Source organism: Psittacula echo, assembly GCF_963264785.1.
Source record: "Psittacula echo genome assembly, chromosome: 26".
NCBI classification, from domain to species: domain Eukaryota; kingdom Metazoa; phylum Chordata; class Aves; order Psittaciformes; family Psittacidae; genus Psittacula; species Psittacula echo.
In genome coordinates this window covers 2,956,673-2,983,903 of record NC_137761.1, presented here as the reverse complement: position 1 = coordinate 2,983,903, position 27,231 = coordinate 2,956,673, and the positions used below count along the sequence as shown (strand labels likewise).

The window sequence follows — 27,231 nt, the reverse complement described above, 5'->3', positions numbered from 1 at the left end:
TTAAGGCTGCCCTACAAGCTCTAGTACTCGCTCAGGCTGTGCCACTTGGCAATGGGCTTCCGGGGGTTGTCACACACCTCCCGCCAGTGCTCCACCCCGGCCGCCGTGACGCTGTGCGCGCCCAGGATCAGCCTCCCCACCACCTCGTTCTTGGTGGTGCGGTCGAAGTCGATGACCAGGAACTCGATGCTGATGTCGGGCAGCAGATCCACGGGGATGTCGTAGATGAAGGACTCGTTGAAGACGGGGTTCAAAGTGCACTTCTTCACGTGAGTCTTCTTCTTGGCGATGCGCTTCCTGCCGTAGTAAACGTTCACCTTCACGTAGGGATCTGCGGGAGGACGGAGACAAAGGGACCAATAACACAGCCCCTGGAGGCTCCTGGGGGAGCAGCGCCCTGGACTGGCCCCAGCTCAAGGGAATGGTGTGGATTTTGGCTGCTTGCTCCACTACTGGGGTGGTTTCTCCTTGCTGAGGTTACTGCTGGAAGGGCTGGAGCAGTTTCAATGGGACGTGGGGCTGGGGGGGAGCAAGCGGCATGGAAATGGTGGTGGGAGCTTCCTGGGGAGCTCCGTGCGGGGCTGGGCCCTGCTCATCTCTAACAAGAGCCATTTCTCCCCTATTTCAGGGAATAACCCATGGAAGTGTCTGAAGGGGGTTCAGAATTCAGGGCTGGAAAAGTGAGGGGACTGGAAAGGAAGGAAGTTCAACCCAAAGCCTCCCGTTTCCCTCAGCCCCACTTCGTTCTTTGTTCTGCTCTCTGCTAGGGTTAAAATGAAGCTCGAGGCACACAGAGCTTTGTTTCTCCATGGAATGCATGGAGGCACAGAGCATCCATGATGTGCCCTAAAGCAACACGGAGATCTGCTGGATTTGGAGAACAAGGAGCTGCCAGAAGGATGCAATTGTTGGTCTGGCAGCAGGAAGGGTTTGGTCTTTGTGTAACCATCCCTTGGGGATGATGGATTGCTCCTGGTGACTCATTGCCCTTCGGAGCAGTGGGAGGAAAGGTGTGAACAAAGCAGGTGACAAGAGCTCAAAGGGGACTTGGGACATTCGTTGTTCTACTCATTTCGAGGGGGAGAAAATAGCTTCTACCTGAGAGGCCAGTGATGTCCATCTTTGGCAAGTGCCTGGCTTTCAGCACCACGACAGTCATCCTCTGAGCCACGGGCTGGTAGGACAAGGAGACCTGCAGCTCCCCTCTGCTGATGCACTTCTGGGGAAGGGAAACAGAGAGAAGCTCTCAGGCCAAGCTGCCCTCAGAAACACGGGCACCAACGCCATCCCCTTCCAGTGCCTGAGCAGCTGCAAAAGGAGGCGCAGGCAATTGCAACAGCTCAACCAGAGGCCTGCTGAGGGGGCTGACTCGCAGCGCCGAGCCTGGTGCTGTTAACCCGGCAGAGCGGGGGGGGATTCCCAAACGCAGGAATTGGGGAAGCACCACGGTAACCGTCACTCTGAATGCTCTGATCCCCCCCGAGGTGAAGCCTCTTTCAACTGCTGCTGTAGGGAAAGCCTGGGTGTGCAGCCTTCAATGTTCGTTATCATTCGGGGGGTTTAAGCCAGCGCTTCCAGTGCAAGGAACAGAGGCTGCTGCTGCTCCTGTAAAATTCCTGATGGAGAATAAACACATTCCTGGCCCTGGGAGGGAAACGTGAGTTGAATTTAGTGCAGTTACTTCAGAGCAATTTGCACTCTTCCCCTCTCAGAAACCAGGGGCTGTTAAGCAGGGGATGCACCTTTGCTGCCTTCGCTCCATGCAGTCATTTACGGGGGGTTAGATGCAATTCTGGGTTCATATGTACCTCCATCTAATAGCAATCATATGTATCTCCATGTAATAGCAATCATACATACTTCCATCTAATACCCATCAGATGTATCTCCAATACCCATCATATATATCTCCATTAATACCCATCATATGTACCTCCATCTAATACCCATCACACGTATCTCCATCTAATAGCAATCATATGTATCTCCAATACCCATCATATGTATCCCCACTACCCATCGTATGTACCTCCATCTAATACCCATCACACGTATCTCCAATACCATCATGAGTATCTCCATCTAATACCCATCATATGATCTGTGGAAAAACGGGATTCCTGGCTCAGGATTTGCAGTATTCCTGCTTATCAGACCACGGAGGCTCCTGGACCAAAAGAACCGGGAGCAGCCACAATGCAAGGACCCTGGGGTCACAGCACCTAAAGCGACTTACTTGTATGTTCCTTTTGAGGATCTCCCGGGTGAGATGAACCTTCCCAGTGCTCGGATCCACGCCTGCAAGGGGCACCATGACCTCTCCGATCACATCATCCCGGGAAAAGCGGTCGAAGCTCAGCACGAGGAAGTGAAGCACCAGGTCCTGGAGCTGGCTGTAGGGGATCCCATAGAAGGTGAAGGTTTCATCGAACACCGGCTCCAGCGTCTTGCGGAGCACACGAGTCTTCACCCGATGCCTTTTGTCTGGCAGAATTGTCATCTTGATGTAGGGGTCAGAGCTCTGCGTGTGCTCATCCATCACCGGCAGCCCGCGAGCCTCCTGGATAGTGACTACCAGAGCTTTCTTAGGGAAGTTGTAGTCCACTGAGAAAGTCAGTTCACCCAAGAGGACCTCATCCCCTGGAGATGATGGCGAGGACGTTTTGCTTCCTCCTGGAGTGAGGCTTTGATCCGGACTTAGTTCATCTCCGTAATCGACTTTGATGGGGAGCTGGTCGACGCGAGGGGCTGCGCTTGGCCCGTCTGGAGCTTTATCAGAGCCTATTAAACCGGATTCAGCAGCATCCACCAAGAGGTTTCCCCTTCCAGCCTCCTTGGGAGCGCCATTCTTGTCTCTCCGGATGCGGATGATTTTCTTCTTGTTGCTCAAGGTCTCTGGATAGATGCTGATGCCTTTCAACATGTGAATGAACTTATACGGGGGGGTTTTGTGCTTCTTTTCTGCTTGCTGGTGACAGCATGTCCACACAAAAACTGTTACTGAGACAGAAACCACGAGGACAGTAGCACCAATGAGGCCTGCCACCACTGGAGAGACATCTGCAGAGGAGACAAGGCAGTCAGGAACCAGCTTGTGCCCCCCTGGAGCCAAGCACATGGGGATGGAGATCTACCCAGTGCTCCTGTGCTGGTCTTCACGCCATGATCTGGGTGTCAAAGCCTTTAACTTAGGTTTCCCCACACGGGAAACACTTCACACTCCTAAGGCCTGCGTTGGGTTTCATGGGTTGGGAATGTCAAACAAGTGCTTGCCTGCTCCAATCTCCCCCCCAGCAGCATCCCCACAGGATTGTGGCTCTTGCTTTGCAGGAAGCTTTGGGGTTTTTCTGCGGTTTTGAATGCCCTGTTCAGAAGCATTCCCCGGTTCTCTGTGAAGGACAGCAATGGGGTAACCAACACTGGCCCCGGGGTTATTCTTCATGACCGGTTCTAATCCCTGGGGCCTGAACTGGTCGATGGTTTTGTCCTAACCCTCAAGGAACTCCAGTCAAGAGCCACCAAGGTGCCCAAGAAACTGGAGCAGATGGAGAAGGGACAGCAGAGGGAAGACAAGGACAGGGCGAAAGAGCGGGGCTTGTTCACTCTTACAAGGGAAGAGAAGCGAGAGCTCCTTTTGCTGCCTTCGGCTCCTTGGTGGGAGGTGAGAGGGGAGGTAAAGTCAGACTCTTCCCCTACCTCCTTATTGTGTCACTGCTTTAGTAACCAATTGCTCTTTTGCTTTGGAGGCAAGCAAACAAAACGTCCCTCTTGCCCTATGGCTCCTTCTTCACAAAGGTAAAACCTGCAACAGCTGAACTGAGAGGGTGCTAAAGCCAAGCTCTGGTTTTCCTGTCTTCATTCTGAACCCTAAACAGGAGAAAATGATGCACCCACATCATCCCTGGAGCTCCAGAGAGCTCCTGCATGTTCAGTTCCTCCCCACATCTCTATTGATTGACGTGAAGATCAGTGTCGAACCTGAGCATCCAACAGGCTCAGGAATAAACTGGTTTCCAAGAGGAAACGTCTCCTTCCTGCACAAATGGCAAAGGCACTTTTGGCAAGAGAGAAACCTTCCCAGCCTGTCCCTGCGAGGGTTTGCAATGGGCATTGACTTCAGAGCCAAGCGTGGCTCAGCCCCACTGCAGGAACGGCCTCAAGCAAGAGGAATCTGTCCGATTAACAAAACACTCCCCCATAGGGCTTCCCTGCTCTGCCACCCTCTTGTCCTGGCTGCAAACTCCTCCTTAGGTCCTCATTCCACCCATTCATTAGCCTGGTCTCTGTAATTCCTTCCAGTTGAAAACTGCCCTGGGTAAAGCTGCCTCAACCCGATTTTAGCTGCGAGTTTGCAGCTTTGCTCTGCACAACGTCCATTTCAATGGCACCGCAGCCTCCTTCCTCTCTCGGAGAGCGCAGAACCACCCCTTTGAATTCAAACTCTGCAGGAGAGGTCTCTGTTCCGACGTGATGCTGAACCCGGCTCGGGGGGGGATGGAATCACATTGCAATTAACGGGAAAGAAGGGAAAACTTCCTTTTAAAACGGAGGGTTGTGAATTCTATCCTAATGGTGGCCACTGGCTCCATGATGACAGCACGTGGCTCCTGGATCCCAGGAAGCAGCGGATGTCAAAGGTAAGGAAGCATGCTATGCTCCAGCAATGGAGGATTACTGTTAAGTACTTCAGATTCCAGCGGCCATGGAGCATCTGCGCTTTACCACGGGGCCTTACAGTGCGCGGGGAAGGGCAGCGGCTCGCTGGAGGACAGACACAGGCAGCGCCTGGAACCTTCCGGCCTGGAAAACCCAACCGAGCCCCAGCGCTGCAGCCCCGGCCCCTGCGCGCACCCCTGGGGCGGCCCGGCCGCGCCATCTCCGTCATTCACCGCCGCTCCCGGCTCCCCCGGGCCCCTTCGCCCGCCTGCGCCCCCCGCCCCGCTGCGCGGCCGCCGCCCCGGCCCCTCCCGCCGCAGCCCCCCCGGCCGGCCCCGCCTCGCCGCCGGTGCCGCAGCCGCCCCGGCCCCCGGGGAGGTGCGAACAAAGGCCGGGGCGCGGCGCGGCCCGGCCCGGACACGGCCTCATGCGGCGGGGGCCGCGCACCTGCTCCCCGCTGGCCCCGCTACCGCCCGCCGGGCCCGGCCGCGACCCCGCGGCTGCTGCGGGGCCGAGCGCTGGCACCGCCCCAGCGGTGCGTGGCGGCCGCCGCCGCGGAGGAGGCCGGAGCGGGCCTGCGGGGCTCCGCGCACCGAGCGGGGTCCGGCCTCGGGGGCGGCGAGCGCGGCCGGGATGGAGGAAGGGGCCCGGCCCCACTCACCGAAGCCCGGGTGGACGCTGGTGATCTCCGCCATGGCCCAGCTGAGGCCGGGGCAACCGGGATGCGGAGCCCGCTGCGGAGGCGCCGCGCTGCCGGCCCCCGCCCGGAGGATGCTCGGAGCCCGGGATGCAGGAGCTGCCGACTGGTCCTGGTGCGGCGCAGGCCCCGCCCGGCGGCCCGGCCCTCCCGCGCCTGCCAGCGGCCGGCCCCGCCCCGCGGCCGCCCGGCGGTGACTCGGCAAGAGCCGGGGCTGTGGCCGCGCCTCCCGGGCGAGGAGCGCGGTGGTGGCGGCGGAGCGGCGGGGCGCGCGCGTGCGCGTGCGGGGCCGGTGGCTCCCCCCTCCCTGTGCCCGTGCCCGCTGCGGGACGGCGGCTGCGGGGCCGATGCGCTCCGGCGGGGGGCGCGAGCGGGAGCGCGCCGCGGGCGGACCCTGGGGTGCGGCGGCGCGGCCCCGGGCGGTGGCGCCCAGCAAAGATGGCGGCGGCCGCCCCCGCTGCCCCGCGTCGTCACGGCGGGGCTGACGGCCCCCGCGCCGCCAACATGGCGGCGGAGCGCCCCGCGCCGGGCCAACATAGTGGCAAGGCGCCTGCGCGGCGGGCGGGCCCCGCGGCGCTTCCGCTTCCTGCGGAGCCGGCGGGTCGGGCCCGGGTCCCGGGGCGCCGCGGTGCTGGGCTCCGGGCGGGCGCCGCCGCCGCCATGGCGCTGTCGCTGAAGATGCTGCCCTGCAAGAAGCGGAGGGCGGCGGTGGCGGGGCCACAGAGCCCGCGGGACGACGGGGACGTGCCCGGGAGCTCCTCCTCCTCCGCGGACGGCGGCTCCTCCGCCAAGCTCGCGGCGGCGGCCCGGGCCGGAGCGCCGCCCTCCGCCGGCCCGGGCGTGTGGAGGGGCCCCGGGGAGGCCTCGCTGAAGGGCGGGAAGCGGCCGGGCACGAAGGAGGCCTGCGCGCAGCTCCCCGAGGGCCTCGGCGCTCCCGAAGCGGCGGCAGCGGAAGGTAAACGCGGCCGGAGCGTGTCGCGGGGTGCTGGGGGTCTCCGCACGCCATTGCCCCGCTGCCGGCCCTGGGAGCGCCTCAGCACCGGAGCTTAGGAACCGCGGCTCCTTTGGGTGCTTCGGCTCTGTGCTGCGTGCGTTTGGGGCTTCCTGAGGGGTTAAAGATGAGCAGGAATCCCGCTTTCAGAGGCTGGGGCTTCTCCTCCCTTAAAACACGAGGAAACTCAAGGGGACCCCGAGCCGCTCGCCTCTGGTGCTGCTGAGCCGCGAGTGCTTCCGGAGCTGCTTCGGTTTTGTTTCTTACTTCCAGCCTCACGTCCACAATTGTACAAATTCAGCCCCGGTTTCCCGGGCCGGCCCCTGGGTTTGGTCCTTTAGGGACTGCAGCAGCGAGACACGGCCCAAGCGAGCATGGAGCTCGAGAGGGATTCACCACCAAAGTGGTGCTGGAGGATCTCCGGTCATGTTTAACCCGACTGTAGCAAGTGGTTGTGGCCGCTTTCCCCGCATTGCCTGGTCTCTTCTTCTTCCCTTTCCCTGGCTCTCTGGGAGCTGGTTTGATGGGGGAGGCAAAGCATCAAGACTGGCTTGAAACCGGAGCAGGGGTTATGCAGCCACCCCTGTCAGCACTGGTGTGGGTTTAAACTGGCCTAAGGTGGCTCTGAGACTGCATCCTAACATTGCACACAGTTACAGTGTTCCCTAGCTGCTGATTCCTATTGCATTTCTACAACAGGGAGTACAGCCCTGGCTTGAAGAAATCAGCCTTTTCTGTGGCCTGGACCGCTTCCCCAGGCTGGGTTAGGCTGGTGCCATTGATCTGAATGGGTCATGATAAGCTTTAGGGAGTGCAGCAGCCTCGCAGCTGTGCTGTGTGTGGTGTCTGAGTGCAGCGCCGTGTATTCCGTCCGCAGGGAAGATGCCCAAGCTGTGTGCAGAGGTGGAAGCGAACGCACAGAGAGATCCGTATCTGCCTGAAAGCCAGGCTGCAGTGCAGGAGGCTCCAGCGAGAAGCTCTTTGCAGGTGCCTGTTCGGAATCCTCCCGTGGTGAAGCCGCTGAAGAGCAGCAGAGCTGGTGAGTGGCCCCAGCAGACGGGGGAGGCAAAGGAGGATTTGGGGCTGTTCACTACTTAAAACACCTCCATGTGGAAGAGGGGTAAAGGCTGCTGAGACCCTTCTGTAAGCTCAAGCCAATAGAGATGGCAAATACGTAACCTTTGTTTGCTCGAGTGACTCCCTCAGGTCTTGCAGAGTTTGAATCCATCATTCAAACATTCAGATTCAATCCCGGTTCTTTTGGCCATTTGCATTTGGTGATCTCCTCTGGAAAAGCTGCTGTCATTTCAGTATCTGCAGAATTGTAGCTGCTGGGGTTTGGGGTGGTTTAAATCAGGTTCTCGGGATGTACTGCATGGGAAGGTGATTCCGTGTTTATTCATTTTCAGAGGAGCAAGACGGAGAGGATATGGAAAGGAGGAAGAGGAGGAGGAAGGCAACCAAACGCAAAAGAGAAGGGAAAAGTCAAGAGGAGGAGGGATCTTTGTCCTGTGACATCAAGCTAGATGATACCCTTGATCGCACCTTAGAAGATGGAGCCAAACAACACAACCTGACAGTTGTCAACGTGAGAAACATCCTGCATGTGAGTGGGGAGGGAAGTGCTCAGCTTTCTAAGACAGTGCCCTCTAGACTTTAGTCTGAGGCTCGTGTGTGTGTGCTTTGCTTTGGGTTTATTTTGTGCAGGTACTGTTCCAGTCCAGGGCAGCTCAAGGATTTCCCTCCTTGCCCTCCCTGTGGCACACAGATTGGAGGCTGCCACGATTCTGTCAGGCAGAGGCACCAGCTGATCCTGAGCAAGTGCCAGAAATGAATCTTTCTCTGTCACATGGCACCGTGTGGGGGCTGTAAATACCTCAGAGTCGCCTACGTTCCCTGGAACCTTATGGTGGCATTCAGGAGATGGAGTCACGGATACTGGCTCCCTTCTGCCTGCCTTTGGAATCTAGAAAGCGTTGTCTGAAATGATGGACCACGATGTTGCAAGCGCAGATTATTCTGTGCTTTCTCTAGAGGATTAGACCCTTACCCGTTTGGAAGCTGGTGCAGCTTCACGGCAGCATTTCTCATGTGCCAGGGAGGTTTTCCTCATGATGTGACACAAAGGAAGGGGAATTGGGGTGGGCTTTTCCTTCAACTATTTTCTTTCCTCCTGCTGGGAATCTGTTCTGGGGGACATTCCCAGGCACCGTGGTGCACGTGCTTGTATCACTCCTTATGCTTACGGATATGCTTAAGGATATCTTTACCCTTAAGAAAATCCTTATGGATTTTCATGTCCAGTCTTTCTTTGTTCTTGTATAATTACAAAGTCAATCGTACCCTGACTATTTCTCCATCCTGTTTCTAACTAGTTTATTTTAACCTAAAGTTTGTTTCTTTTTGACAAACAGTGTAAAAGATCCTTTTTGTGTGTGTGTGTTCCTGTAGGAAGTGATCACAAATGAGCATGTGGTTGCCATGATGAAAGCAGCCATCAGTGAGACCGAAGATATCCCGTTGTTTGTAAGTAAAAAGGGGTTTCAGTTGTTCCAAATGCACAGGACCTTCCCCAGTCTATCTTGTGGTATGGAGAGAATAGGTGGGACCATAACTGATGTTTTGTTACCACTTGGATGAAGTGAATAGTGTCTGCGTATGAGTGTAAATGATGAAACAGGATTATGAGGGGTTATTTTTGATGTCGCTCTGATCCTGCCTGAAAGGCAATGCATGTAAAGAAGAGAAAAGCCTTGTAGTGAAGAGCTGCTGGGGGAAAGTTTGCAGTGAAGAAAAGCGGCTGAATCGGTTGCTGTTGTCTTCTTTTAAACCCTCAGGAGCCCAAAATGACTCGTTCCAAACTGAAGGAAGTTGTGGAGAAAGGCGTGGTAAGTACGTGATCTGCTTTGACTATTGCAGCCTCCCCCTGCCCAAATGGCTTTGGTAGCTGGGTCTTCTGAAGGAGGTGTAAAGTGTACTTTTATGTGATTTATTCTTCATGTGAAAAAAATAAGTTAAAGCAGTGTAAAACTTTTAGATGGGCAGAATAATAGAACCAGGTCAGAGTTAGAAAATGCAGTGAATTGACAGTATCCTGAAGTTACTGCTGCAGGGATCACAGGTGCAGCTCAGAAAGCCTTTGTTGGAAGTCTGTTGTTACTTGGCTACTTTGGAGGACAAGGCCTCAAGCTCAAGTACTGATTTGGTGTAAGAGATCTAAGCTGCACAGACCATGCTTTTCAGAGCCAGCTAAAGGGCTTTTGCTCTCTTTAGGTGATTCCAACGTGGAATATTTCTCCAATTAAGAAGGCAAATGAGGTGAAGGTAAGTGAACTACTGCTGGGAAGTGCCAGACTGTACTAGAGGCACCTTGAAAGCAAGGAATCTTTTGGAGGGGTGAAGCAGATTCATGTCTAACATAGCCAATACAGTGACCAGGAGCACTGCAAACAGGACAGGGCAGTTAACATAGCACTGGGTGCACAGAGGGCCCAAAAGAGCTGCCCTTAGGGGAAGACAAACTGGGATGAGGTGATGACATGCCACAGGGATGTCTTCTAAGCTTCCCACATTGGTACTGCAGCAGCCTCTACCTGGATGGAACTTCTGATGGTGAATGTTAGTGCCCAGACCTCATGTTCTATGCACTGTAGGACTTTCTGGAAATACAGCCTGGGTCTCGGGGCTTTTTTTGCCTGCCCCAAAAGGTTTGTTACCTAGGTGTAGGCAGGATCCAGCAGTGTGGCAGGAGGGAAGGGACCATTCAGGTACTAGAAACATATCTCTAAGATAGGGTCTGTTCATGCAGTGTTTCCATCCTACAAATGTAAATATTTTGGGCATTTTAAACCACTTCCTTTGCTTTACCAGTTGTACTTCAGTAATTTCTTTGGTCTCTTCAGCTTTTCTCAGCACATTCCTTCCTTTCTGAGCTTCAGGGCATTTCCTCAGCTGGAAACCTTTGATCTGACAGTGCAGCTCTTTCTCGCCTGTACAGAGTTGTCTGTTCTGTTCTGTTGCAGCCTCCTCAGTTTGTGGACATTCCTCTTGAGGAAGATGATTCGTCTGATGAAGAATACCAGCCTGAGGATGAGGATGAGGACGAGACTGCAGAAGAGGTAACTGCAACTCGGACAAAGATGTGTTGTGATCAGCATGGAGCTGTCTGCATGTTTGAGGCAGTAGAATGCTCTTTATTTTAACATGTGAAAACTTGTAAGTTGTCCCAGACCTTCTAGTAATGTTTCTTCAATGCTGTGGTATTCATTTGACCAAAAAGGAGTCTTTGGACTATGAGTTAAAGCAGTGTTTGATTGCCTTCTGCATCTTTTGTGCTGTAGAGCTTACTGGAAAGTGATGTAGAGAGCACTGCTTCTTCTCCTCGGGGAGCAAAGCGATCTAGGACGAGGCGATCCTCTGATGAAGATGGAGGGACTCTCTGCGAGGTAAACTTGCTTTCTTTAGAAACAACTTTGGGCCTTTCTTCCTAAGCTATTAATGCAAAAGCACAAAGACACATTACTGCTTCAGGCTGTGGTGTGAGGCAGGTGCTGTGTGGCTTTAGGGTCCCTCTGCAGCGGTTCCTGCATAAGCAGTGAAGCGCAACCCTTGCAGAAAGAGCTTAGTCTAAAATAAACAGAGGTACTTAAAACCACTGGCAATGGGAAGAAGAGGCTCTTCTCAGATAATAATTGTTTTTCTGCTTATGTGGGAGAGGAGTGCAGGGGAATTGCATTCTGTGCTTGGCTTCGGAGGAGGAAGTGGTGCTTATATCTGGGGACTGTTAACCAGTGGGAGTATGTGCTGGCTGGTGAGAGTCGAGTATCAACAGACAAGAACGAGAAAGCATGCGTGAGAACTGGCTACTGCCACTGGAGCTGATGAAAGAGCAATAATGTAATGCTGTTTCCACCTTCTGCTTGCCCTGGGTTTGCTTTTGGGAGAGCTGGGAGTGTGCCACAATTACCAGTGTTCAGGTTTATCAGCTCTAGTAACATGGAGGCTGATATTCAGCTCTTCCAAATGTCTTCTTTCCTGCACGTCTTTTCAACAGTGAATTTACTTGTACTTCCTGAAAGATAAAGTGAGTGTAGGATAAAGAATCCCTTTTCTTCTGTGAAGCATTTCTCTCCTTTCTGTTGTATTAGACTCCGGCCAAGCAGGTAGAGACTTGCTCTGTCCTTGTTTTATCTAGAACATACATTTCCCTTCTAACACAAAGGCCTTTTTAATCAGATGGAAAAGGTCACTACGCCTGTTGTTAGACATATTAGTGCTGAAGTAGTTCCCATGGGACCTCCACCACCTCCAAAACCAAAGCAAAACAAAGACAGCACGTTCATGGAGAAGCTGCATGCAGTGGATGAAGAACTGGCTTCAAGCCCAGTGTGCATGGATTCTTACCAGGTACTGGTTTGGGGATGCTGTAATAGTGTGGGTGGAATCTCCACAGCGTGTAGGACGCCAGCTCTGTGAGAGAATAAAGGCAGTTGTTAGTAAAACGGTGTTAGTGACGTATGCTTCTAGTTTCTTGTGTTGTAACTACACTTTGTTTCTGCTCATAACTCCCACTAGCATTGTTTTGACTGTTAAATGTAATTCTATGACATTGACATGACTAGTGAAGACAGTTTTCCTTTTGAAGGCTAACCTGCCAGCTTAGTTGTGTTTTGCAGGCAAGTTTGTAGTAACCCCTGAGGAAGCCGGCTGTAAAGAGAACATGGTTTCATTGTAATAGTGAGAAAAACAGTGCAAGTGGGGATTGCTTCTTTGGTAGCAGATAAGAGTTTAACATGAGCTAAATGAACAAGAACATGTTTATCACCAATAGCAGTTTAATAGCAAAAGGAATGAAAGTTTGGCTTTCTACCAAAGTAAAGGATTCCTTGTGTCAGGAATCTTGTATTTTTGGTATTGAGATTTTTTTTGGCTGCCAGAGAAACTGGGAAAAGCAGAGACTGGTAATTCCAGTGTGGTTTTCCTTCACCTTTCAGTCTCTGGAAGACAGCCTCATTGCCTTCCGAACCCGATCCAAGAGACCACTGAAGGATGTTCCTCTTGGCCAGCTGGAGGCTGAGCTCCGAGCCCCAGATATCACACCTGATATGTATGATCCTAACACTGCAGATGATGAGGAGTGGAAGAGGTGGCTTGGAGGACTCATGAATGATGATGTGGAGAATGAAGGTAACCATCAATAAATGTATGGGTTTCAGCCCTTAATCCATCCTGCTGTGTCAGGAAGCTGAGCACTGATACACCTGAATCTATGGAGTGTATCATGCTCCTTGTTAGCACAGGACTTGGTTTGGTAAAAACAACTGGTTTGCTCTTTGAGAAGAACCAAGAACAAGCTTTGGGACTTGACTTCCTTTTGCCCTCAATTTACCAGTTGCTTACAGCTGTGCACATGGAATGTAAAGCACAAATTGAAATACTGCTACTTCAGTCTTTGTAAATTGAGCTGGAACTCAGGTGACAGAGAATAGATTCACCTGTTCTAAATGGAAATGGCTACAAAGAAGGATGCTCTTTGTGCCGGTCAGGCAGTAAACAAACTGCTTCTGCTCCTGGCAACTGGTCTTGGGGCAGGGTAATGATGTTTCAAACCATGCTTCTTATTAGATGAAGCAGATGATGATGATGACCCTGAGTACAATTTCCTGGAAGATCTGGATGAACCAGATACAGAAGACTTCAGAAATGATCGTGCTGTGAGAATTACGAGTAAGTCCTTTGGGAATCCCACCTTCTGTGGGAATCACGTCTCCTTTCTTGTTAGGATTAATAATTCACTTGGAGAAGTGGTTTGGTGCCAAGATTTTTGCTGTGTAGGCTAGCTAAAACCAATCTGCATACTGACTGAAGAGCGTTCCTCTGCAAAGCTGCCTTTCTGTGCATACATGGAAGGCTCTGGTCAGAGCTGCTGTGCTGTCAAATGCAACTTTACTCCATAGCAGAGACTGAAGAATAATCCTTAGGTGCTAGTAGAGTCTTGCATAGAGCTTTGGCCAATGCAGGATTGAATGCTTGCCCTGTGACTTGAGTGGAGTTCAGTGTTCTCCAAGTCCTTTCAATCTTCAAGTTAGTTTTATAAACATAGCGTTCTTCATCTTCTCAACAAAGCACACTTGGTTTAGGGCTTAGCCCAGCTTAACTTCCAGCTTAATTCTGGAAATCAGCTTTTGAATTCCATTGCTCATTCAGAACAGTCTCAGCTGAAGCTTTCTGGGGTCCAGCGTTATAAAGGAGTGTAATATCAGGGGGCTTTCCTTCTTGGTCCTTCCTTTGCAAGGAGAGGGCTTTGCTTTTCCAGAGAGATTCCTTCAGTGACTTGATTTTATGACAGTGTTTCTTGGGAAAGAAATCTTCATGCTTTTTAATTTTACTTGCAGAAAAGGAAGTGAACGAACTGATGGAGGAGCTCTTTGAGACAGTAAGTGATAAATTGGGTATAGCACTGAAGAACAGATCTTTCTCAGCTCTGGCATGAAATTTTAAAGCCATAAAGGGGTGGTCTCAGGAAGATGCTTAGCGCTGACTATGTGCAAAGGGGTCCTATCGTGAAAGTGTCACTTTTAGCCATGGGAAGGAACATACATAGGAACGTCCTTAAATCCCTGCAGATGAATGTGTGTGCTTGAGGATTGTCATGAGCTGTATCGGCTAAAGACAAATGTGCTGCTTGAGCTTTCTGTTGCTGAGTGCTGCTACGCATTTGCTCTCAGTTTCAGGATGAGATGGGTTTCTCCAACATGGAAGATGAAGGTCCAGAAGATGAGGATAATGTTACAGAGTCACGGCCGAACTTCAATACACCCCAGGCACTTAGGTAGGGTCAATGGTTTTGAATAGTTGGAAAATTACACTGTTATGCTAAAAAGCCTGTGGTTACCTGCAGCTTTCCTGTGCCATCCCCCAGGGAGGTAATGCCTGTTCAGCACAGGCCACTGCTTGGTGACAAGAAACTTGAGGAGCTGGTTTGGCCAGCCATTGCCTTGCCTTTTAAGTAAATAGCTTGGATGTAATGGTGGCCTTTTCTGAGGGAAGACTGCTTAATATGGCTGAGGCCTAGGGCTGAGCTGCTGATAAAGTTTGGAAGTTGGCTTTTGAGGATTTCTGGGATGGGTTATACTTGAAACAGTGACTTGGAGGAGGACGGGTCTAAAGCACTGACTTTCTAGGTCAACCTGTTTAACCAGTTACAGAAAGTGGCTGAAGGTGAACTGCAGCATGAATGGTGTCTCCTGGTTTTTGGGGCAGATCAGCTCAAGATCCAAGCTGTATCTGTTTGGGAAAGGAGCTAAAATGAAGGCTGGAGTTTCTTGATACTCTCTCTGGGATGAGCAGTACCAGAGGGGAGTGAAGCAACTCTTAAACCAGCTACAGACTAAAAGCAGGGAATCTGGATGCTCTCTCTTACTATTTGTATGATTTGTCTTTTGACAATAGCCACCTGTGTGAATTTTCGGGGGGGGGCAGTTCTCCCAGTCGCTTCTTCCCCAGTTTTATCTGTATACAAGATTCAGGTGGTTTTGTGGCAAAGCGTGGATTTGCTAGGTTTATTGTTGCTTGCGGGGTGCCATTCTCTTTTGGTCTCAACCAGATTTGAAGAGCCCCTGGCCAATTTACTGAACGAACAACACCGGACAGTGAAGGAGCAGCTTGAGCAGTTGAGAATGAAGAAGTCCTCCATTAAGCCACCACAGGAGATGGAAAAATCCAAACCTCAGAATGAGAAGCCTCTCCAGAGCCTTGTTCTGGACAGTGTGCAAAGAAAGAGGCTCCAGCAGCAAATGCAGCAGGTAATAAAATGTTACCTGGTCTGACCTAATGAGTATTTGCTGGATACTGTAGGGGCAGGGGGAGGCAGTGGTGCAGCAAGCATGTGGGTGTGCTTTCTTAGGGCAGTGAGTTGAAAAAGCCATGTTTGAAGCTGGAGCTCTTGTAGGTGATGTTTACATGCCCAATTCCACTGAAAGACTATTGGAATTGGATGGATATTCAAGTTTCCCCTCAGCTTTCTATTGCTTAGATTAGTTGAGTCCGAATGTGGTTTTTGGGGTGCTCAGGAGATATTTCTTGTGCCTCTATACTTGTGCTTTCCAGTTTCTTGGATTTCTGATCCACTGAAAACAAACCCCCATTTGTCTGATTTTATTCTTCAAGCATGTTCAGCTTCTGACTCAAATCCATCTCCTCGCAAGTTCCAACCCTGCTTTAAGTTCAGAGGCCAGTACCACCAGGATGTTTTTGGTAAGGATATGTCTCAAATCAGAGCTAAAAGTGAATGTTAATGATTGCTGGTTGCTGGAGGTATTTCGAGAGGTTAATTTGGAGAGATTAATTCATTGATGCCCTTAAATGAAACTAGCCCTCACTAAGGGGGTGATGTTGTAAGCCTACGACGAACATGCTCAGTACTTAGAGAAATAATTCACATCATGTTCACTAATAACAGGGCTTTGAAATGTCATTTTTTTGCTGTTTCCTTGGAAATACTGAAAAGCAAGAATTTGTCTTCACCGTCCATTGGAAGGCCTCTTGGCTTATGTTCCTCTGTGTTTGACTCGGCAGAGCGAGCTTGGGAACTTTGCTCGTAGCTCCACGCTCCTTCACCTGTCCTTCAATCCGAAGTTTCAGACCATGTTCCAGCCCTGCAACTTGAAGGGAGCCCTGCAGCTCATTGAGGATTTTCATGCCCAAGTCCAAGTGGACTGGAGCCCTCGCAAAGCTGTGAAGAAAAGTGGTGAGTATCTGAAGGGAGAAGCCATGGGAAGGTGTTCACAGTGAGAGTTGTCTCCCGATGAGAGATGGTTCAGGCTGCTCTTTGGAATGGATTTACTTTGATTCTGTGAGGTATTTGTCCATAAATCCACCCATTTCATTGACTGCCTTTTTGCTGCTTAAGCTTGCACCACAGTAAGTTAATTCTCTTCACAGCCAATGAATTCCCATGTTTACCAAAGCAAGTGGCATGGATTTTGGCAACAAGGAGAGTCTTTATGTATCCCGAGTTACTGCCAATATGTTCCTTGAAAGCAAACCCTCCACGGGACAAGATCATCTTCACCAAGGCGGAGGACAAGTAAGAGCTTGGAATTGTTGCAGGAAATGCACATGAATGGGGCTGCTTTGCTAAGGAGAATTTCTAGGATGCAAACCTTGGGGCTAGCTGTGTCCTGTGTCCTGCACATCCAAACAGCAGCCTGCCATCCTGTCTAACAGGCTTCTTCTCTTCCCTCTCCCCCTTTTTCCTCCTTCAGTTTATTAGCTTTAGGTTTGAAACACTTTGAAGGGACGGAGTTTCCAAAGCCTTTGATCAGCAAATATCTGTTGCCAACAAAAACTGCCCACCAGCTCACAGTGAGGATCAAGAACCTCAATATGAACCGAGCCCCTGATAACATCATCAGAGTAAGTGGTGCCTGTAGCTTACGGGTTGGTATCTCTCAGCTTCGTATGTCTGCTGATTTGCTGGACAGGAAGAGACGTGCTGGTTGTTCCAAGGATCATTTTGTGCCTGTGCTCTATTTTCTTTGAAGAAAACATCATCCTTTTATTAGCAATGAGGATTTCTTCACCCTCTGGACTGTGCAAGTACTGCTCTTGCTGTTCTGACTCTAAAGAGACCAGCACTTGCAGACAGCCCAGCTGTGGCTTCCGTAATCCTGACCAATTCATACAAATAAACTTGGAGTAGTGAAGCTTAAACCAAAGGGCTGTCTGCAGCCATGGGGATTGTCCAGCAGCTCCCATAAGCTATAACCACTGCTGAAGTGAGAGCAAGAACCAGCAGCACTTAAAGCAAGTGCATATCTGCTAGAACTTCATGCTTCCTTCTGAGCACCCAAGGTGGCAGCGAGCTCTTGTCAGCCTTTATTGCTCTTTCTTTAATGTTTCTTGGGAATCACTTCATTCACATGAACGCTTTTACAGAGCACAGCCCATACGCTGCACCAGCCAGGTGACCACAGTCCTCTTGTCTTGCGTTCTCTCCTCTTCCCATGTAGTACTACAAAAAGACAAAGCAGTTGCCTGTTCTGTTCAAGTGCTGTGAGGAAGTCCAGCCTGAGGAGTGGAAGCCTCCTGTGGAGAGAGAAGAGCATCGCCTCCCATTTTGGCTAAAGGTAGTTCCTGCTATAAATGGGGGGGGGGGTTGGTTTTGATTGATTTCTTTCTTGGTGGTGGTGGGTTTTTCTTCCTTTTTCTTTACAGCCTAGGGCCAGAGGGGTTTGTTGGGTAAGCTACAGCTCTGAAGTCAAAACGTATCCTGATTGTATTGCAAGGGACCCTCTGTTGTCCTGGCTCTAGCTAGGAAATGTAGCAAGCCCAATAGTACTCAGCAACCTGTAAGGATTAGACACTACTCTCAGTGCTTGTCTGCCCAGCTGCCAAGCTGACTGAAGGTAGCGTGGCCATCCCTGATCCTTGGTTTGCTGCGTCTCTGGTTTGATGCGGTGATGTTTGTTACTTGGCTTTGTTAGGTTGTTAATCAGCACTGACACAGTGACCATAGTGAGTCAGAGGACTGCGTCTGAGGCAACAATTACACTTGGATGCCATAAAATCCAGTTCTCTTAATCACCGATTGCATTTCATTGCTACAGGGAAGCTTCCTTCCCCCAAAGTCTTGTATTTACTAAAGGAACCTTTCTGAAGCAGTTCAGTTCTCTTGTTTCTTTCAGGCTCTTGGATTCTTTTGAAGGCTTTGAGTAAATCCCATCAATATAAAGTAATATCCAGTGAATATCAAGTGGTAGACAGTAATAAGCAGGAGTATAAACTAAACCTGCTTTACTTTTAGGAGCAAGTTGCTCTCTGTTGCCTTCTGTGATGCTGTTTGAAGGTGGTAATAAGAGGAATAGCCAAAGGGCTGAAATAATAAACTCTTGTTCCCTTTAGGCAAGCTTGCCCTCCATTCAGAGGGAGCTGAAGCAACTGGCAGAAGATGCCAGGGAGGCACCAGGTTCACCTGCTGCAGAAGCTGTCCTGGGGACGGGAAAGGAAGCTTCAGATACAGAATATGATGAAAAATACCCTCTCCTCATGCCAAAGGGCCTCGTACTGACCCTAAAGCCCCTTGCCAACCGGTTCTCTAGGAGAGCATGGAGGAGGCAGAGGTCTTCAGCTCTTAAGCCTGTCCTCATTCGCCCGAGCCCTTGCCTGCAGCCCAGTGCTAACCCTATCAACATCCAGAGAACTGTGAAGCTGTCCCAGTCGGAAGCTCCTCCCAGCAAAGTGATGGTCCAGATTCCCCGGCTGATCCAGCCAGCTCCAGTGGTGCAGACGGTGCCGGGAGTGCAGCCCTTGAACGTTCCAGCAGTGGTAGGAAGTGGAGATGGCTTGGAATTCCAGCACGTGCTTTCCACCTCCCACCCGGACTCCAGACAGGCTTTCTCAGCTGCTGTCCCACCCGCTCTTGTGCCCTCAAATCCGGTGACTGTTCAGCCCAAAGTGATGTTGCCAGCTTTGGCTGGAGCAAAAGCGCGCAAGCCTTGCGTTCGTAAGGGGTACCAGAGGAAGAAAGGGACAAAATCTGCCCCACTGATCAAGACTTCCCCTTTGATTCAGCCGTCTCCTGTCATCCTCACTGTGCCTGCTACCACAGTGAAAGTGGTGAATATAGGCAATGGCTGCAATATGATTCAGCCCATAAATACCACAGTTGGTAGAGGCACTCAGGCGATTCCAGTTACAACCTTACTGGTAAATCCATCCACTTTCCCCTGTCCGTTAAATCAGCCTCTAGTGACTTCTTCAATCCCGTCGCTGATTGTGTCCCCTAACCCTGTTGGTCTTTCTGCATCATCTGTTGGTGAAAACGAGGAGCAGCTGAATCTGGTTCCTTCCTGCTCTGCTGGAAACAACAAAAGTACAGCAGAGGCCAAGGCTGAACCCTCGGAGTTGTACGCTTCATGCTCTGCTGTCTCCCCCAAGGACTGCAGTACAAATCCTGCCCCTGCAAGTAATGGCAGTCAGGAGAAGGTGAATAACAGTGATTGCTGTAGCTGGACAGTGGTGGAAGGAGAGGAGAACACTTCAGAGTCATTGTCTGTGGGCCTTTTGCCTCATTTAGAAGATCCAGATGAAACAGTGAAAATTGAATCTGAAGAATCAAATGATGCTACCAAGGAAGTAAACCCAGTGCAGAAGAGGGATCTTGTATGTGCTGAAGTGAAGGAGGAATTCATGCTGGATCTTGGCCAGGAGCTGAACATGGAGGCTGCATGTTCATGCTCAGATGACCTGAAAGAAATGAAACAGGAGCATCCATTGTGTGATAAGAAGGGAGAAGAACAGCGCTGGCCTTTGCAGTCGTCTCCCCACAGGGAACAGCAGATGGATGTAGGTGGTGTTGCTGGACCGCAAGTAAGCAGTGAGTCTCCAAAGAATCCTTCTTACACGGCAGATGTTGAGGCAGAGTTCAGTAGTCCACTGGGAAGACCAGAGGATTCATCCAGCATAGATGGGCAGTCAGTGGGAACACCGGCTGGCCCTGAAGCTGGCGGGGAGAGAGAAGGGCAAGAAGAAGAGGAAGAAGATGACTTTGATGACTTTACACAAGATGAGGATGAAGAAATGTCATCAGCCTCAGAAGAATCCATTCTTTCAGTGCCAGAACTTCAGGTAAGAGCAAGCAAAAGGTTCTAAGCCTTGCTAATGACAACTACTGGTGTCCTGAAACACCCCGGTGGAGTCAGGGCAAATCACAGCTGGAATCCAATTGGAAAGCTGGACTAGCTGTGTAATGGCAAGGACCTTCAAGTGACAGTTACTTTCCAGCTCACAATTCCAGCAAGACTTTAGGAGCTGAGATGATCATTAAGGAATTCTGTCCAGCTTCAGGCTTTTAGAAGTGGCAGATTCTGGAATACAGAAATAGAGCCGGTGGTGGTTGGGTTCTGGCCCTTCAGTGGAACCCTCTATTGCTCAGATTCTGATCTGTCAAATTGGCTGTTAGAATTCCCAGTGGAGTAGTTGCTCCTGGAGCGAGCTGGTTGCTGGATGATGTTAAACACTGAAAGCAAACCTGATGATGATGGTTGTTGTTGCTTTCTAAGGAGACAATGGAAAAACTGACTTGGCTGGCAACCAAGAGACGTTTGAGCCAAGAAGGAGATTCTGAAGAAGAGAATTCCCAGGAAGAGAACTCTGAGCCTGAGGAAGAGGAGGAGGAGGAAGGGGAAGGCATAGAGAGTTCACAGAAAGATGATGAAGTATGTGGAGATACATCAGAGGAACCCAAATCTGCCTTCCCATTGACAAAGGCAGCCCCACAGGTGGAAGCCCACAGAATTCCAGCAGGTGAGTCCTGTGGGTTTCTTTTGACACAGGGCATGGGGCGATGGAGCTGCTTCTGCATGAACAGCAAAGGGATGGGGGAGCTGTCTCTGGGTTTCATTTCCCTTGGTTATTTATCTGTGATGCTGGCTATTCCTGTAGATAACAAGCTAAAAGGACCCTTTGCAAGTGTGAGCAGGCAGCCCTGATGCTCACAGCAGAGCTCTGTGCACTGTGACTGGTTTGCCCCTGATGTGCAGGAGATGTAGCTATTAGTTCTTAGTAGATCTGAGTAAGAGCTCGGATGGATTTGCTGCTGTACCCAGAGGCTTTTCCTGCCAGATGCTATGAAAAGAACCAGGCAATGTAAAAGGTGTTAGGAGCCTCATTCATGACAAGTGCATTGCTCATACCCAGGAGAGTGTAACCAGGTAACTCCTCACCAACTCTGGAAGCCTTCGTTCCTATTGCAGTATTGATCTAGAAGAGGAGCTGGCTGCCAACCCAGCTTTGTGGGTTGAAAAACCCACAAAGAACCCACTTGCTTTGTGCTTCTTCCTAGGAGAAAGCATGAAAGCCCCTGGGAAAAGCAGGAGTTCCCACAGAACCAGGAATAAGAGGGGACGGGCTCGTGCCAGCAAAGATACATCCAAGCTGCTGCTCTTGTATGATGAAGACATCCTGGAGAGAGATCCCCTGCGGGAGCAGAAGGATCTGGCATTTGCACAAGCCTATCTAAGCAGGGTAAGCCAGGCCAGCGGATGAACCAGAAAGAGGAGCAGCGGACACTTGGAGTCCTGTGAGACTGCTCAGGTAGCAAGAGGTGAAGGGTTCCTAAATGAGCGTGTTTTCCTCCTGGATAACGTGTTGTCCTGCTGCTCTTTGCAGGTGCGGGAAGCCTTGCAGCATGTTCCTGGGAAGTATGAGGACTTCCTCCGCGTTATCTACGAGTTTGAGATCAGCACAGACAAGCGAACGGCCGTGGATCTCTATTCTACCCTGCAGAAGCTGTTGCATGACTGGCCGCAGTTGCTCACAGATTTTGCTGCCTTTCTTTTACCAGAGCAAGCTTTGGAGTGTGGACTGGTAGGTAGTGAGAGGAGGAGGCCGGATTCTGAGCAGATAAAGTGAATGCTTGGGGGAGTGAAAGCATAAGGAGTTCTTTCTAGGGCAAGAAAGGTAAAGAGCTGGTGAGTCATTTGCTTGCCTTGTTGGTTTATTAATTAGTGTTTAAGTCTCGTACTCGGTATTGCTTTGGAGAATCAGAGTCTAACTGCAGAGACTGTGCAGACACAGCAAGTGGAATGGTTCCCTTGTCTCACAAATCAGCCTTCCACGTCGGAAATCCTTGCTGGCTTTTCCTACCTGCTGTGCCTCTCACAGAAAGCAAAGCTTTAGCACTTACAGAAATACTGGTCTACAAAGACTTGTTTCTCTTCCACCTCTTCCCACTTTTGCATTGGGTGTCAATGGGAATGGGAAAGAAGCAGCAAGGCAGGCGCTTTGTAACCAACCGGAGGCTCTGGGGAATGGGTTCTTGAGCAGGAGTGCTCAGTGCTCTCCCTTTGGTCAGTTTGAGGAGCAGCAGGCGTTTGAAAAGAGCCGCAAGTTCCTCAGGCAGCTGGAGATCTGCTTTGCTGAGAACCCTGCCCACCATCAGAAGATCATCAAAGTCCTGCAGAGCTGCACTGAGTGCCTCCCCCAGGAGATCGCCGAGGTAAGCGGGCAGCCGGGTACCTCCTGCCTCAGCAGTTACCCTGCTTCAGGGTTCCCCTGTGCCGCTCTTGGAGCCCACAAGAGTTTAACAAGTGGTAGAGAGCTGAAGCTGCTCCTTCAAGAGGCTTTATAATGAACTGGCCTCTTTGTCTCCTCTCTCCTACCTCCACCTTGCTTTTATATGTTCTAGTTTAGTGCTACAGAGTCTGCCTGGGCTTTTAGAGGGATATTTCTGTGCTAATCATAGAATAGTTAGGGTTGGAAAGGACCTTAAGATCATCCAGTTCCAACCCCCCTGCCGTGGTTTGTGTTGGAAGGGATCTTAAAGCTCCTCCAGTTCCAACCCCCTGCCCCTCTCCAGGTTTCTTGCGGCCCCTTTTAGGTATTGGAAGATGGTTACAAGGTCTGATAGCTGGATGTGGAATGGTTTCAGAATATCCACGGATAGTACCAACGCAGGCAGAAACCGCCACGTTGGGGTCTGTCGAGCCTTGATGCTCCTCTGGCTTTGAGAAACCCTTCTGAGAAGAATGTGACAACATGGAACGAAAGCCTCATTTTCTCTGCGTTTCTCTCTTTCAGCTGAAGACCCAAATGTGGCAGCTGCTGAAAGGCCACGACCACTTGCAGGATGAGTTCTCCGTTTTCTTTGATCACTTGCGGCCCTCTGCCAGCCGCATGGGCGATTTCGAGGAGATCAACTGGACAGAAGAGAAGGAATACGAGGTGGAGCAACCTTTTCCCTAAGACCACCAAAAAGGGGAGAAACTGGTCTTGTTTGAGCTTGAAGACCTCAACTTGAGGCTGCCTTTGTAGAGCAAGGGAAGCAGAGGGCTGGGATAGCTGCTGGGGGACTGAGCAGAGTCCCTAGTGGGAGGTGTCCGTGCCCATGGCAAGGGGTTGGAGCTGGATGATCTTAAGGTCCTTTCCAACCCAAACCATTCTATGGTTTTCTAGCATTTGTCTGTTTGAGCATATTGGAACTTGTCACGTCCTGGAAGCGAGCTCAGTTGTCCTGGGGAGAATGAAGTTGGGTCTGTCATGATAAGAGCAGGGTTTGTGTTTCTCTCCTGTAGTTTGATGGGTTTGAAGAAGTGTCCCTGCCAGATGTGGAGGAGGAGGAGGAGCCACCCAAGATGCACGCAGCCTCCAGGGCAAAGAAGCGGAAAGAGATCGTCAGCCAGAGCAATGACAAGGTGGGCCTGGGGTGTCTGACTCCTGCACGTGTCTGGACCCTGAGCAAATGCCCGTGAGGAGAAACGTGAGAGGCAGGACAAGAGCCTGGGAAGAGTTGAAGAAAGGGCATTGAAAGGTTTCTGTTGTGCTTTGCTTGGCCAGCGGCAAAATCGCTTCGGGCCTCTCTGGGTGTGTGCAGAGGGCCCCAGCCCTGCTGCTCCCTCTGGGGCTCACCTTCCCCTGCCTCTCATTTTTGTGTTCCATGCACATTTGTCAGCTGGAGTATGTCTGTTTCCAGGAGGTCGAGTGGGGAGATGGGATGAAGGAATGTTCATGTTCCTGCCACGAAGGGAGCAGCGATCTCAAGCTAAAGAAAAGCAAAAGGAGGACCTGCAGCCATTGTAGTAGTAAGGTTAGTTGACAGGCGCAGTCGCTGGAGTGGTGAGTGGGAAGTAGAGTCCTGCCAAGAGTCCCCTGTGGTGATCCGTCCAGCCTCGTGTCGCCAACGTGATGTACTGAGGAAGAACGTAACTCAAAAGGTGACCAATAGCATCTTCCTCTTGGAGCTCTGACTGCACAGCCCTTCCCCTCTCTGTCTCCTGCTCACTTTCCACTGCCCCCCCTTGCTGTGCTCAGTAATGTGAAGTTGGGTGTTCTTTTAAGAATTAAGCTTTTGAACTGGAAGATGCTTCTGTGGCCACTGTGGAAAGAACGGTGCCTCTTCATAAGAGAAAGGACTCATCTAAGTGCCACCTGGAGCCTTTGCGAGGGCCAAGGAATGCTTTGGAAGCAAAGGCTGAGGTGTTAGGTTTGGCTGGATCCCTGCTCCATCTGTAACTGGATCCCTCTGCATTGATTTGCAGGTGTGTGAAAACAAATTCTATAAGAACAAGGATTCTCAAGAGCTCAGTGCAAACCTTGGTCAACAAGAATCCAGTCCCCAGCCTGAAGGGAAGGAGTCTGGAATGTCTAAGGAAGCTGCAGAAGAAAGCCTGGAGAGCAGAGATGAGGGAGAGGATGTCCAGAGCAAACCAAAACCTGGGTCTAGGAAAGCAGAGTCTCTGGCTCCAGGTATGTAAGCGTGTGCCCAGGCAGGTCTGTCAGTGCTCTCTGAGCTGGCTCGATCAAGTGGAAAGAGGGGAACTCTGGGAACCTTTCATTTTCTTACCTTGTGTTCATCCACGCTGGATGCTCCAAACGTGCATTTGCCATAGAATCACAGCTGAGTTGGGAGGGACCTTAAAGCTCCTCCGGTTCCAACCCCCTGCACTTCTTCACCCAGCAGCTGGTTGTACTAACCCGCAGTGCTGCAGCACATTGACTTCTTTGAAGTACAGGATGGGTAAACAGCAGCTGGAATCACAGAACTGCTCCCTCCGTTCACAGTGCATGTAATAACCATAGTGAAACCTCCCCAGGTTCTCTAACAGCTCATCCCAGCTTGTGTGGGCCTCCCGCAGGACCTCACGTGCAGGGGAAGATCGTCTCCAGCAGCCACGAACCTGCTGCAGAGCCTGCGCTGCCGGAGAGCCGGGGTCGAGAGGGGGCAGCCAGAGCTGCTGTGGCTGCTGCGAAGGACGACGGCCCCGCAGGGACCCAGCTCCACAAAGCTCCTCTAAAACTACCTCAAGAAACCAAAGACTGCCCTTGCACCGGGGGGAGGGAGGGACTGAGCCAGCAGCAAGGAGCTGCAGAGCTGCTGCTGCCCCCTCGTTCTGCTCCAGAAAAGGGTTCAATGGCATCGAGTTCCTGTTCCGGACAGGGCTTGTGTCAGGCTGAAGGGCTTCACCCTGACTCGGGAGCTGCCCTTGGGCACGCTGCAGAATCGGGGCTGCAAGAACTTGAGGGCTCCCCTCTGCCTCTGGAAGGAAAACCTGAAGCAAAGCAGGGCTGCAGAAAGTCAGCGCCGGGGAAGAGCCGCAGCTGCCGATCCCCTGAGCGCTGTGGTTCGGAGCCGGATGAGCTGGGCTGCACTGAGAGCAGATCGAAGGCAAATGCAAAGCGCTGCTTCCAGGGGCAGCAGCGTTCCGGGCAGGTGGAGGACAGAGGGGTTCCTGCCTCCCTGGGCCACAGGGAGGAGGAGCAGCAACAGCAGCAGCGAGTCACCGAGGCCACCGTGTGTGCCAAGAACAGCAAAGTCAGCTCGACCGGGGAGAAGGTTGTCCTCTGGACCAGGTAGGTCTGCCTGAGCTGCACCTTCCATCCTCTGAGCATTCGGTGTTTGGCTTCAGCTTCCGTGTTATGGAGTCCTTTGTTGTGTATTCCCGTTTTCAAATGTCTTCTGCCCCCTGCCTTTGACTCCCTCTGTCTCTCATTGCTGGTTCTGGGAGAAACAGGGTCTGCTTGTGGCAGTGTAATTGTAATGCTGCAAGCTGGGAAAGATTTCACTTCCCTCCTTCGAAAGGCTTTAGAACTGGGCCAAATGCAGCTCTTTGAGCCAGGTCTTGTGATGGGTGAGTAAAGGAAGAAGCCAGGGCCTTGCTTTGCTGCCCTTCCCCAGGAGCAGGCCTCTCGCGTGCTGTCAGGCGTTGCTCTCAGCAGCCTTCCAGCTCTTGTGCCGTTTTGCAGGGAGGCCGACAGGGTCATCCTCACCACGTGCCAGGAGAAGGGAGCCCAGCTGGAAACATTCCACGCCATCTCCCAGAAACTGGGCAACAAAACCGCCAGCGAGGTGAGGGCTGCTGCGGAGCTGCTGCTCTCTGCTGCAGTGACTGGGGCAGGGGGAAGGAAGGGGAAGCGGAGCTTTGCGTCTCCCGCTTTGAACTTTGATTTGATGCTGCATCAGGGAAAAATAATCCCAGCTGGAAATCAAAAGCTCAAACCAAACCCTGGTGCGTGCTGGTGCGGCCAAACCAACAGAACTGTTGTGCCGGAGGAGACCGCAGCACCCGGTGCTCCCCCAGTTCCCTTTCTGCTTGAACCCTGCATAAAAACCTGCTGTGGGTTTAACATGGAAGCACAAAACACCCTCAGCTCCAGCCTGGGCCATCCCCTTGTTGCACCACCAAAAAAGATAACCAAAAGATAACCTCAGCTTGCATTTCCCTTGTCCTTCAGGTATCCCACAGGTTCAGAGAACTGATGAGGCTGTTCCACACATCCTGTGATGGGAGCTCTGAAGATGAGGAGGATGCTACCAGTACCAGTAACACGGACCAGCTGTCAGACAAAGACCTGCTGCTTTCTGAGGAGGAACCTGATGACTGAGGGCTGGTTTGGGCTTGAGAAGCTCCTGCCTGCACCAGAAGGGGAGTTGTTTGCGTTTGCTGCTAGGCTTGTGCTGTGGGTAAAGGAAAACCATTTGCACGGGTACTGAAGATGGCACCTTCCGGGGTGGTTTTGGGTTCATTTTCCTGCTGTACTCCTGTCAAGCTGCACTAAGGGCCTGGAGAAGGGTGTTAGGGTGTGAGAGCCTCTAGAACCTCCATGGGGACCTCCAGCAGCAGAACGGATGCTTGTGGACCCCACAGCCTTTGAACCATGTAAATATTGTACCATAAGATGTCTGTTTTCCTGTGGAACAAACACCCGACTGGAGGCGTTTTGTAAGTTCTCCCCTTGTGTTGATTGTAGGTGGGGAAGCTCCGCCCTGAGCTGTGTATTTATTGTGTGGCCTGATTCTGACAGAGCAGAGGTGAAGAAAGCCCCCAGCCGTACAAACCCCCCCTTTCCAACCTGAGTGCAGGGAGCTGCAGGGCTTCAGGCAGCCTCT

The 27,231-nt window shown here is 51.5% G+C and overlaps 2 protein-coding genes across 3 annotated transcripts; one reads left to right on the top strand and one right to left on the bottom strand.

Annotated features, from left to right (window-relative positions):
* SYT11 (synaptotagmin 11) lies at positions 1 to 5,351 on the bottom strand (the record flags this gene model as incomplete). 2 transcript variants are annotated; one of them, XM_080635171.1, is made up of 4 exons in its annotated part: positions 1 to 331; positions 1,096 to 1,219; positions 2,237 to 3,060; positions 5,318 to 5,351. In XM_080635171.1, the coding sequence occupies 4 exons, from the start codon at positions 5,349 to 5,351 to the stop codon at positions 21 to 23; spliced, it is 1,293 nt and encodes a 430-aa protein (XP_080491297.1). In that variant the 3' UTR covers positions 1 to 20. The 2 variants fall into 2 exon arrangements, with proteins under 2 accessions (XP_080491297.1, XP_080491296.1); XM_080635170.1 differs by lacking the exon at positions 5,318 to 5,351 and having other exon boundaries at positions 2,237 to 3,248.
* LOC308230440 (GON-4-like protein) lies at positions 5,344 to 27,068 on the top strand. Its single transcript, XM_080635158.1, is given in 32 exon segments — positions 5,344 to 5,510; positions 5,512 to 6,308; positions 7,222 to 7,383; positions 7,754 to 7,950; positions 8,796 to 8,870; positions 9,182 to 9,232; positions 9,618 to 9,668; positions 10,367 to 10,462; positions 10,685 to 10,789; positions 11,580 to 11,750; positions 12,338 to 12,530; positions 12,969 to 13,070; positions 13,739 to 13,779; positions 14,072 to 14,175; positions 14,950 to 15,148; positions 15,513 to 15,599; positions 15,921 to 16,092; positions 16,287 to 16,431; positions 16,610 to 16,760; positions 17,357 to 17,473; positions 18,249 to 19,973; positions 20,408 to 20,651; positions 21,190 to 21,371; positions 21,516 to 21,713; positions 22,201 to 22,344; positions 22,926 to 23,069; positions 23,420 to 23,539; positions 23,818 to 23,931; positions 24,383 to 24,590; positions 24,980 to 25,694; positions 26,088 to 26,190; positions 26,577 to 27,068. Coding segments are annotated over 32 exon segments (7,224 nt in total). The 5' UTR covers positions 5,344 to 5,349; the 3' UTR covers positions 26,727 to 27,068.
* Positions 27,069 to 27,231: the final 163 nt, after the last annotated feature.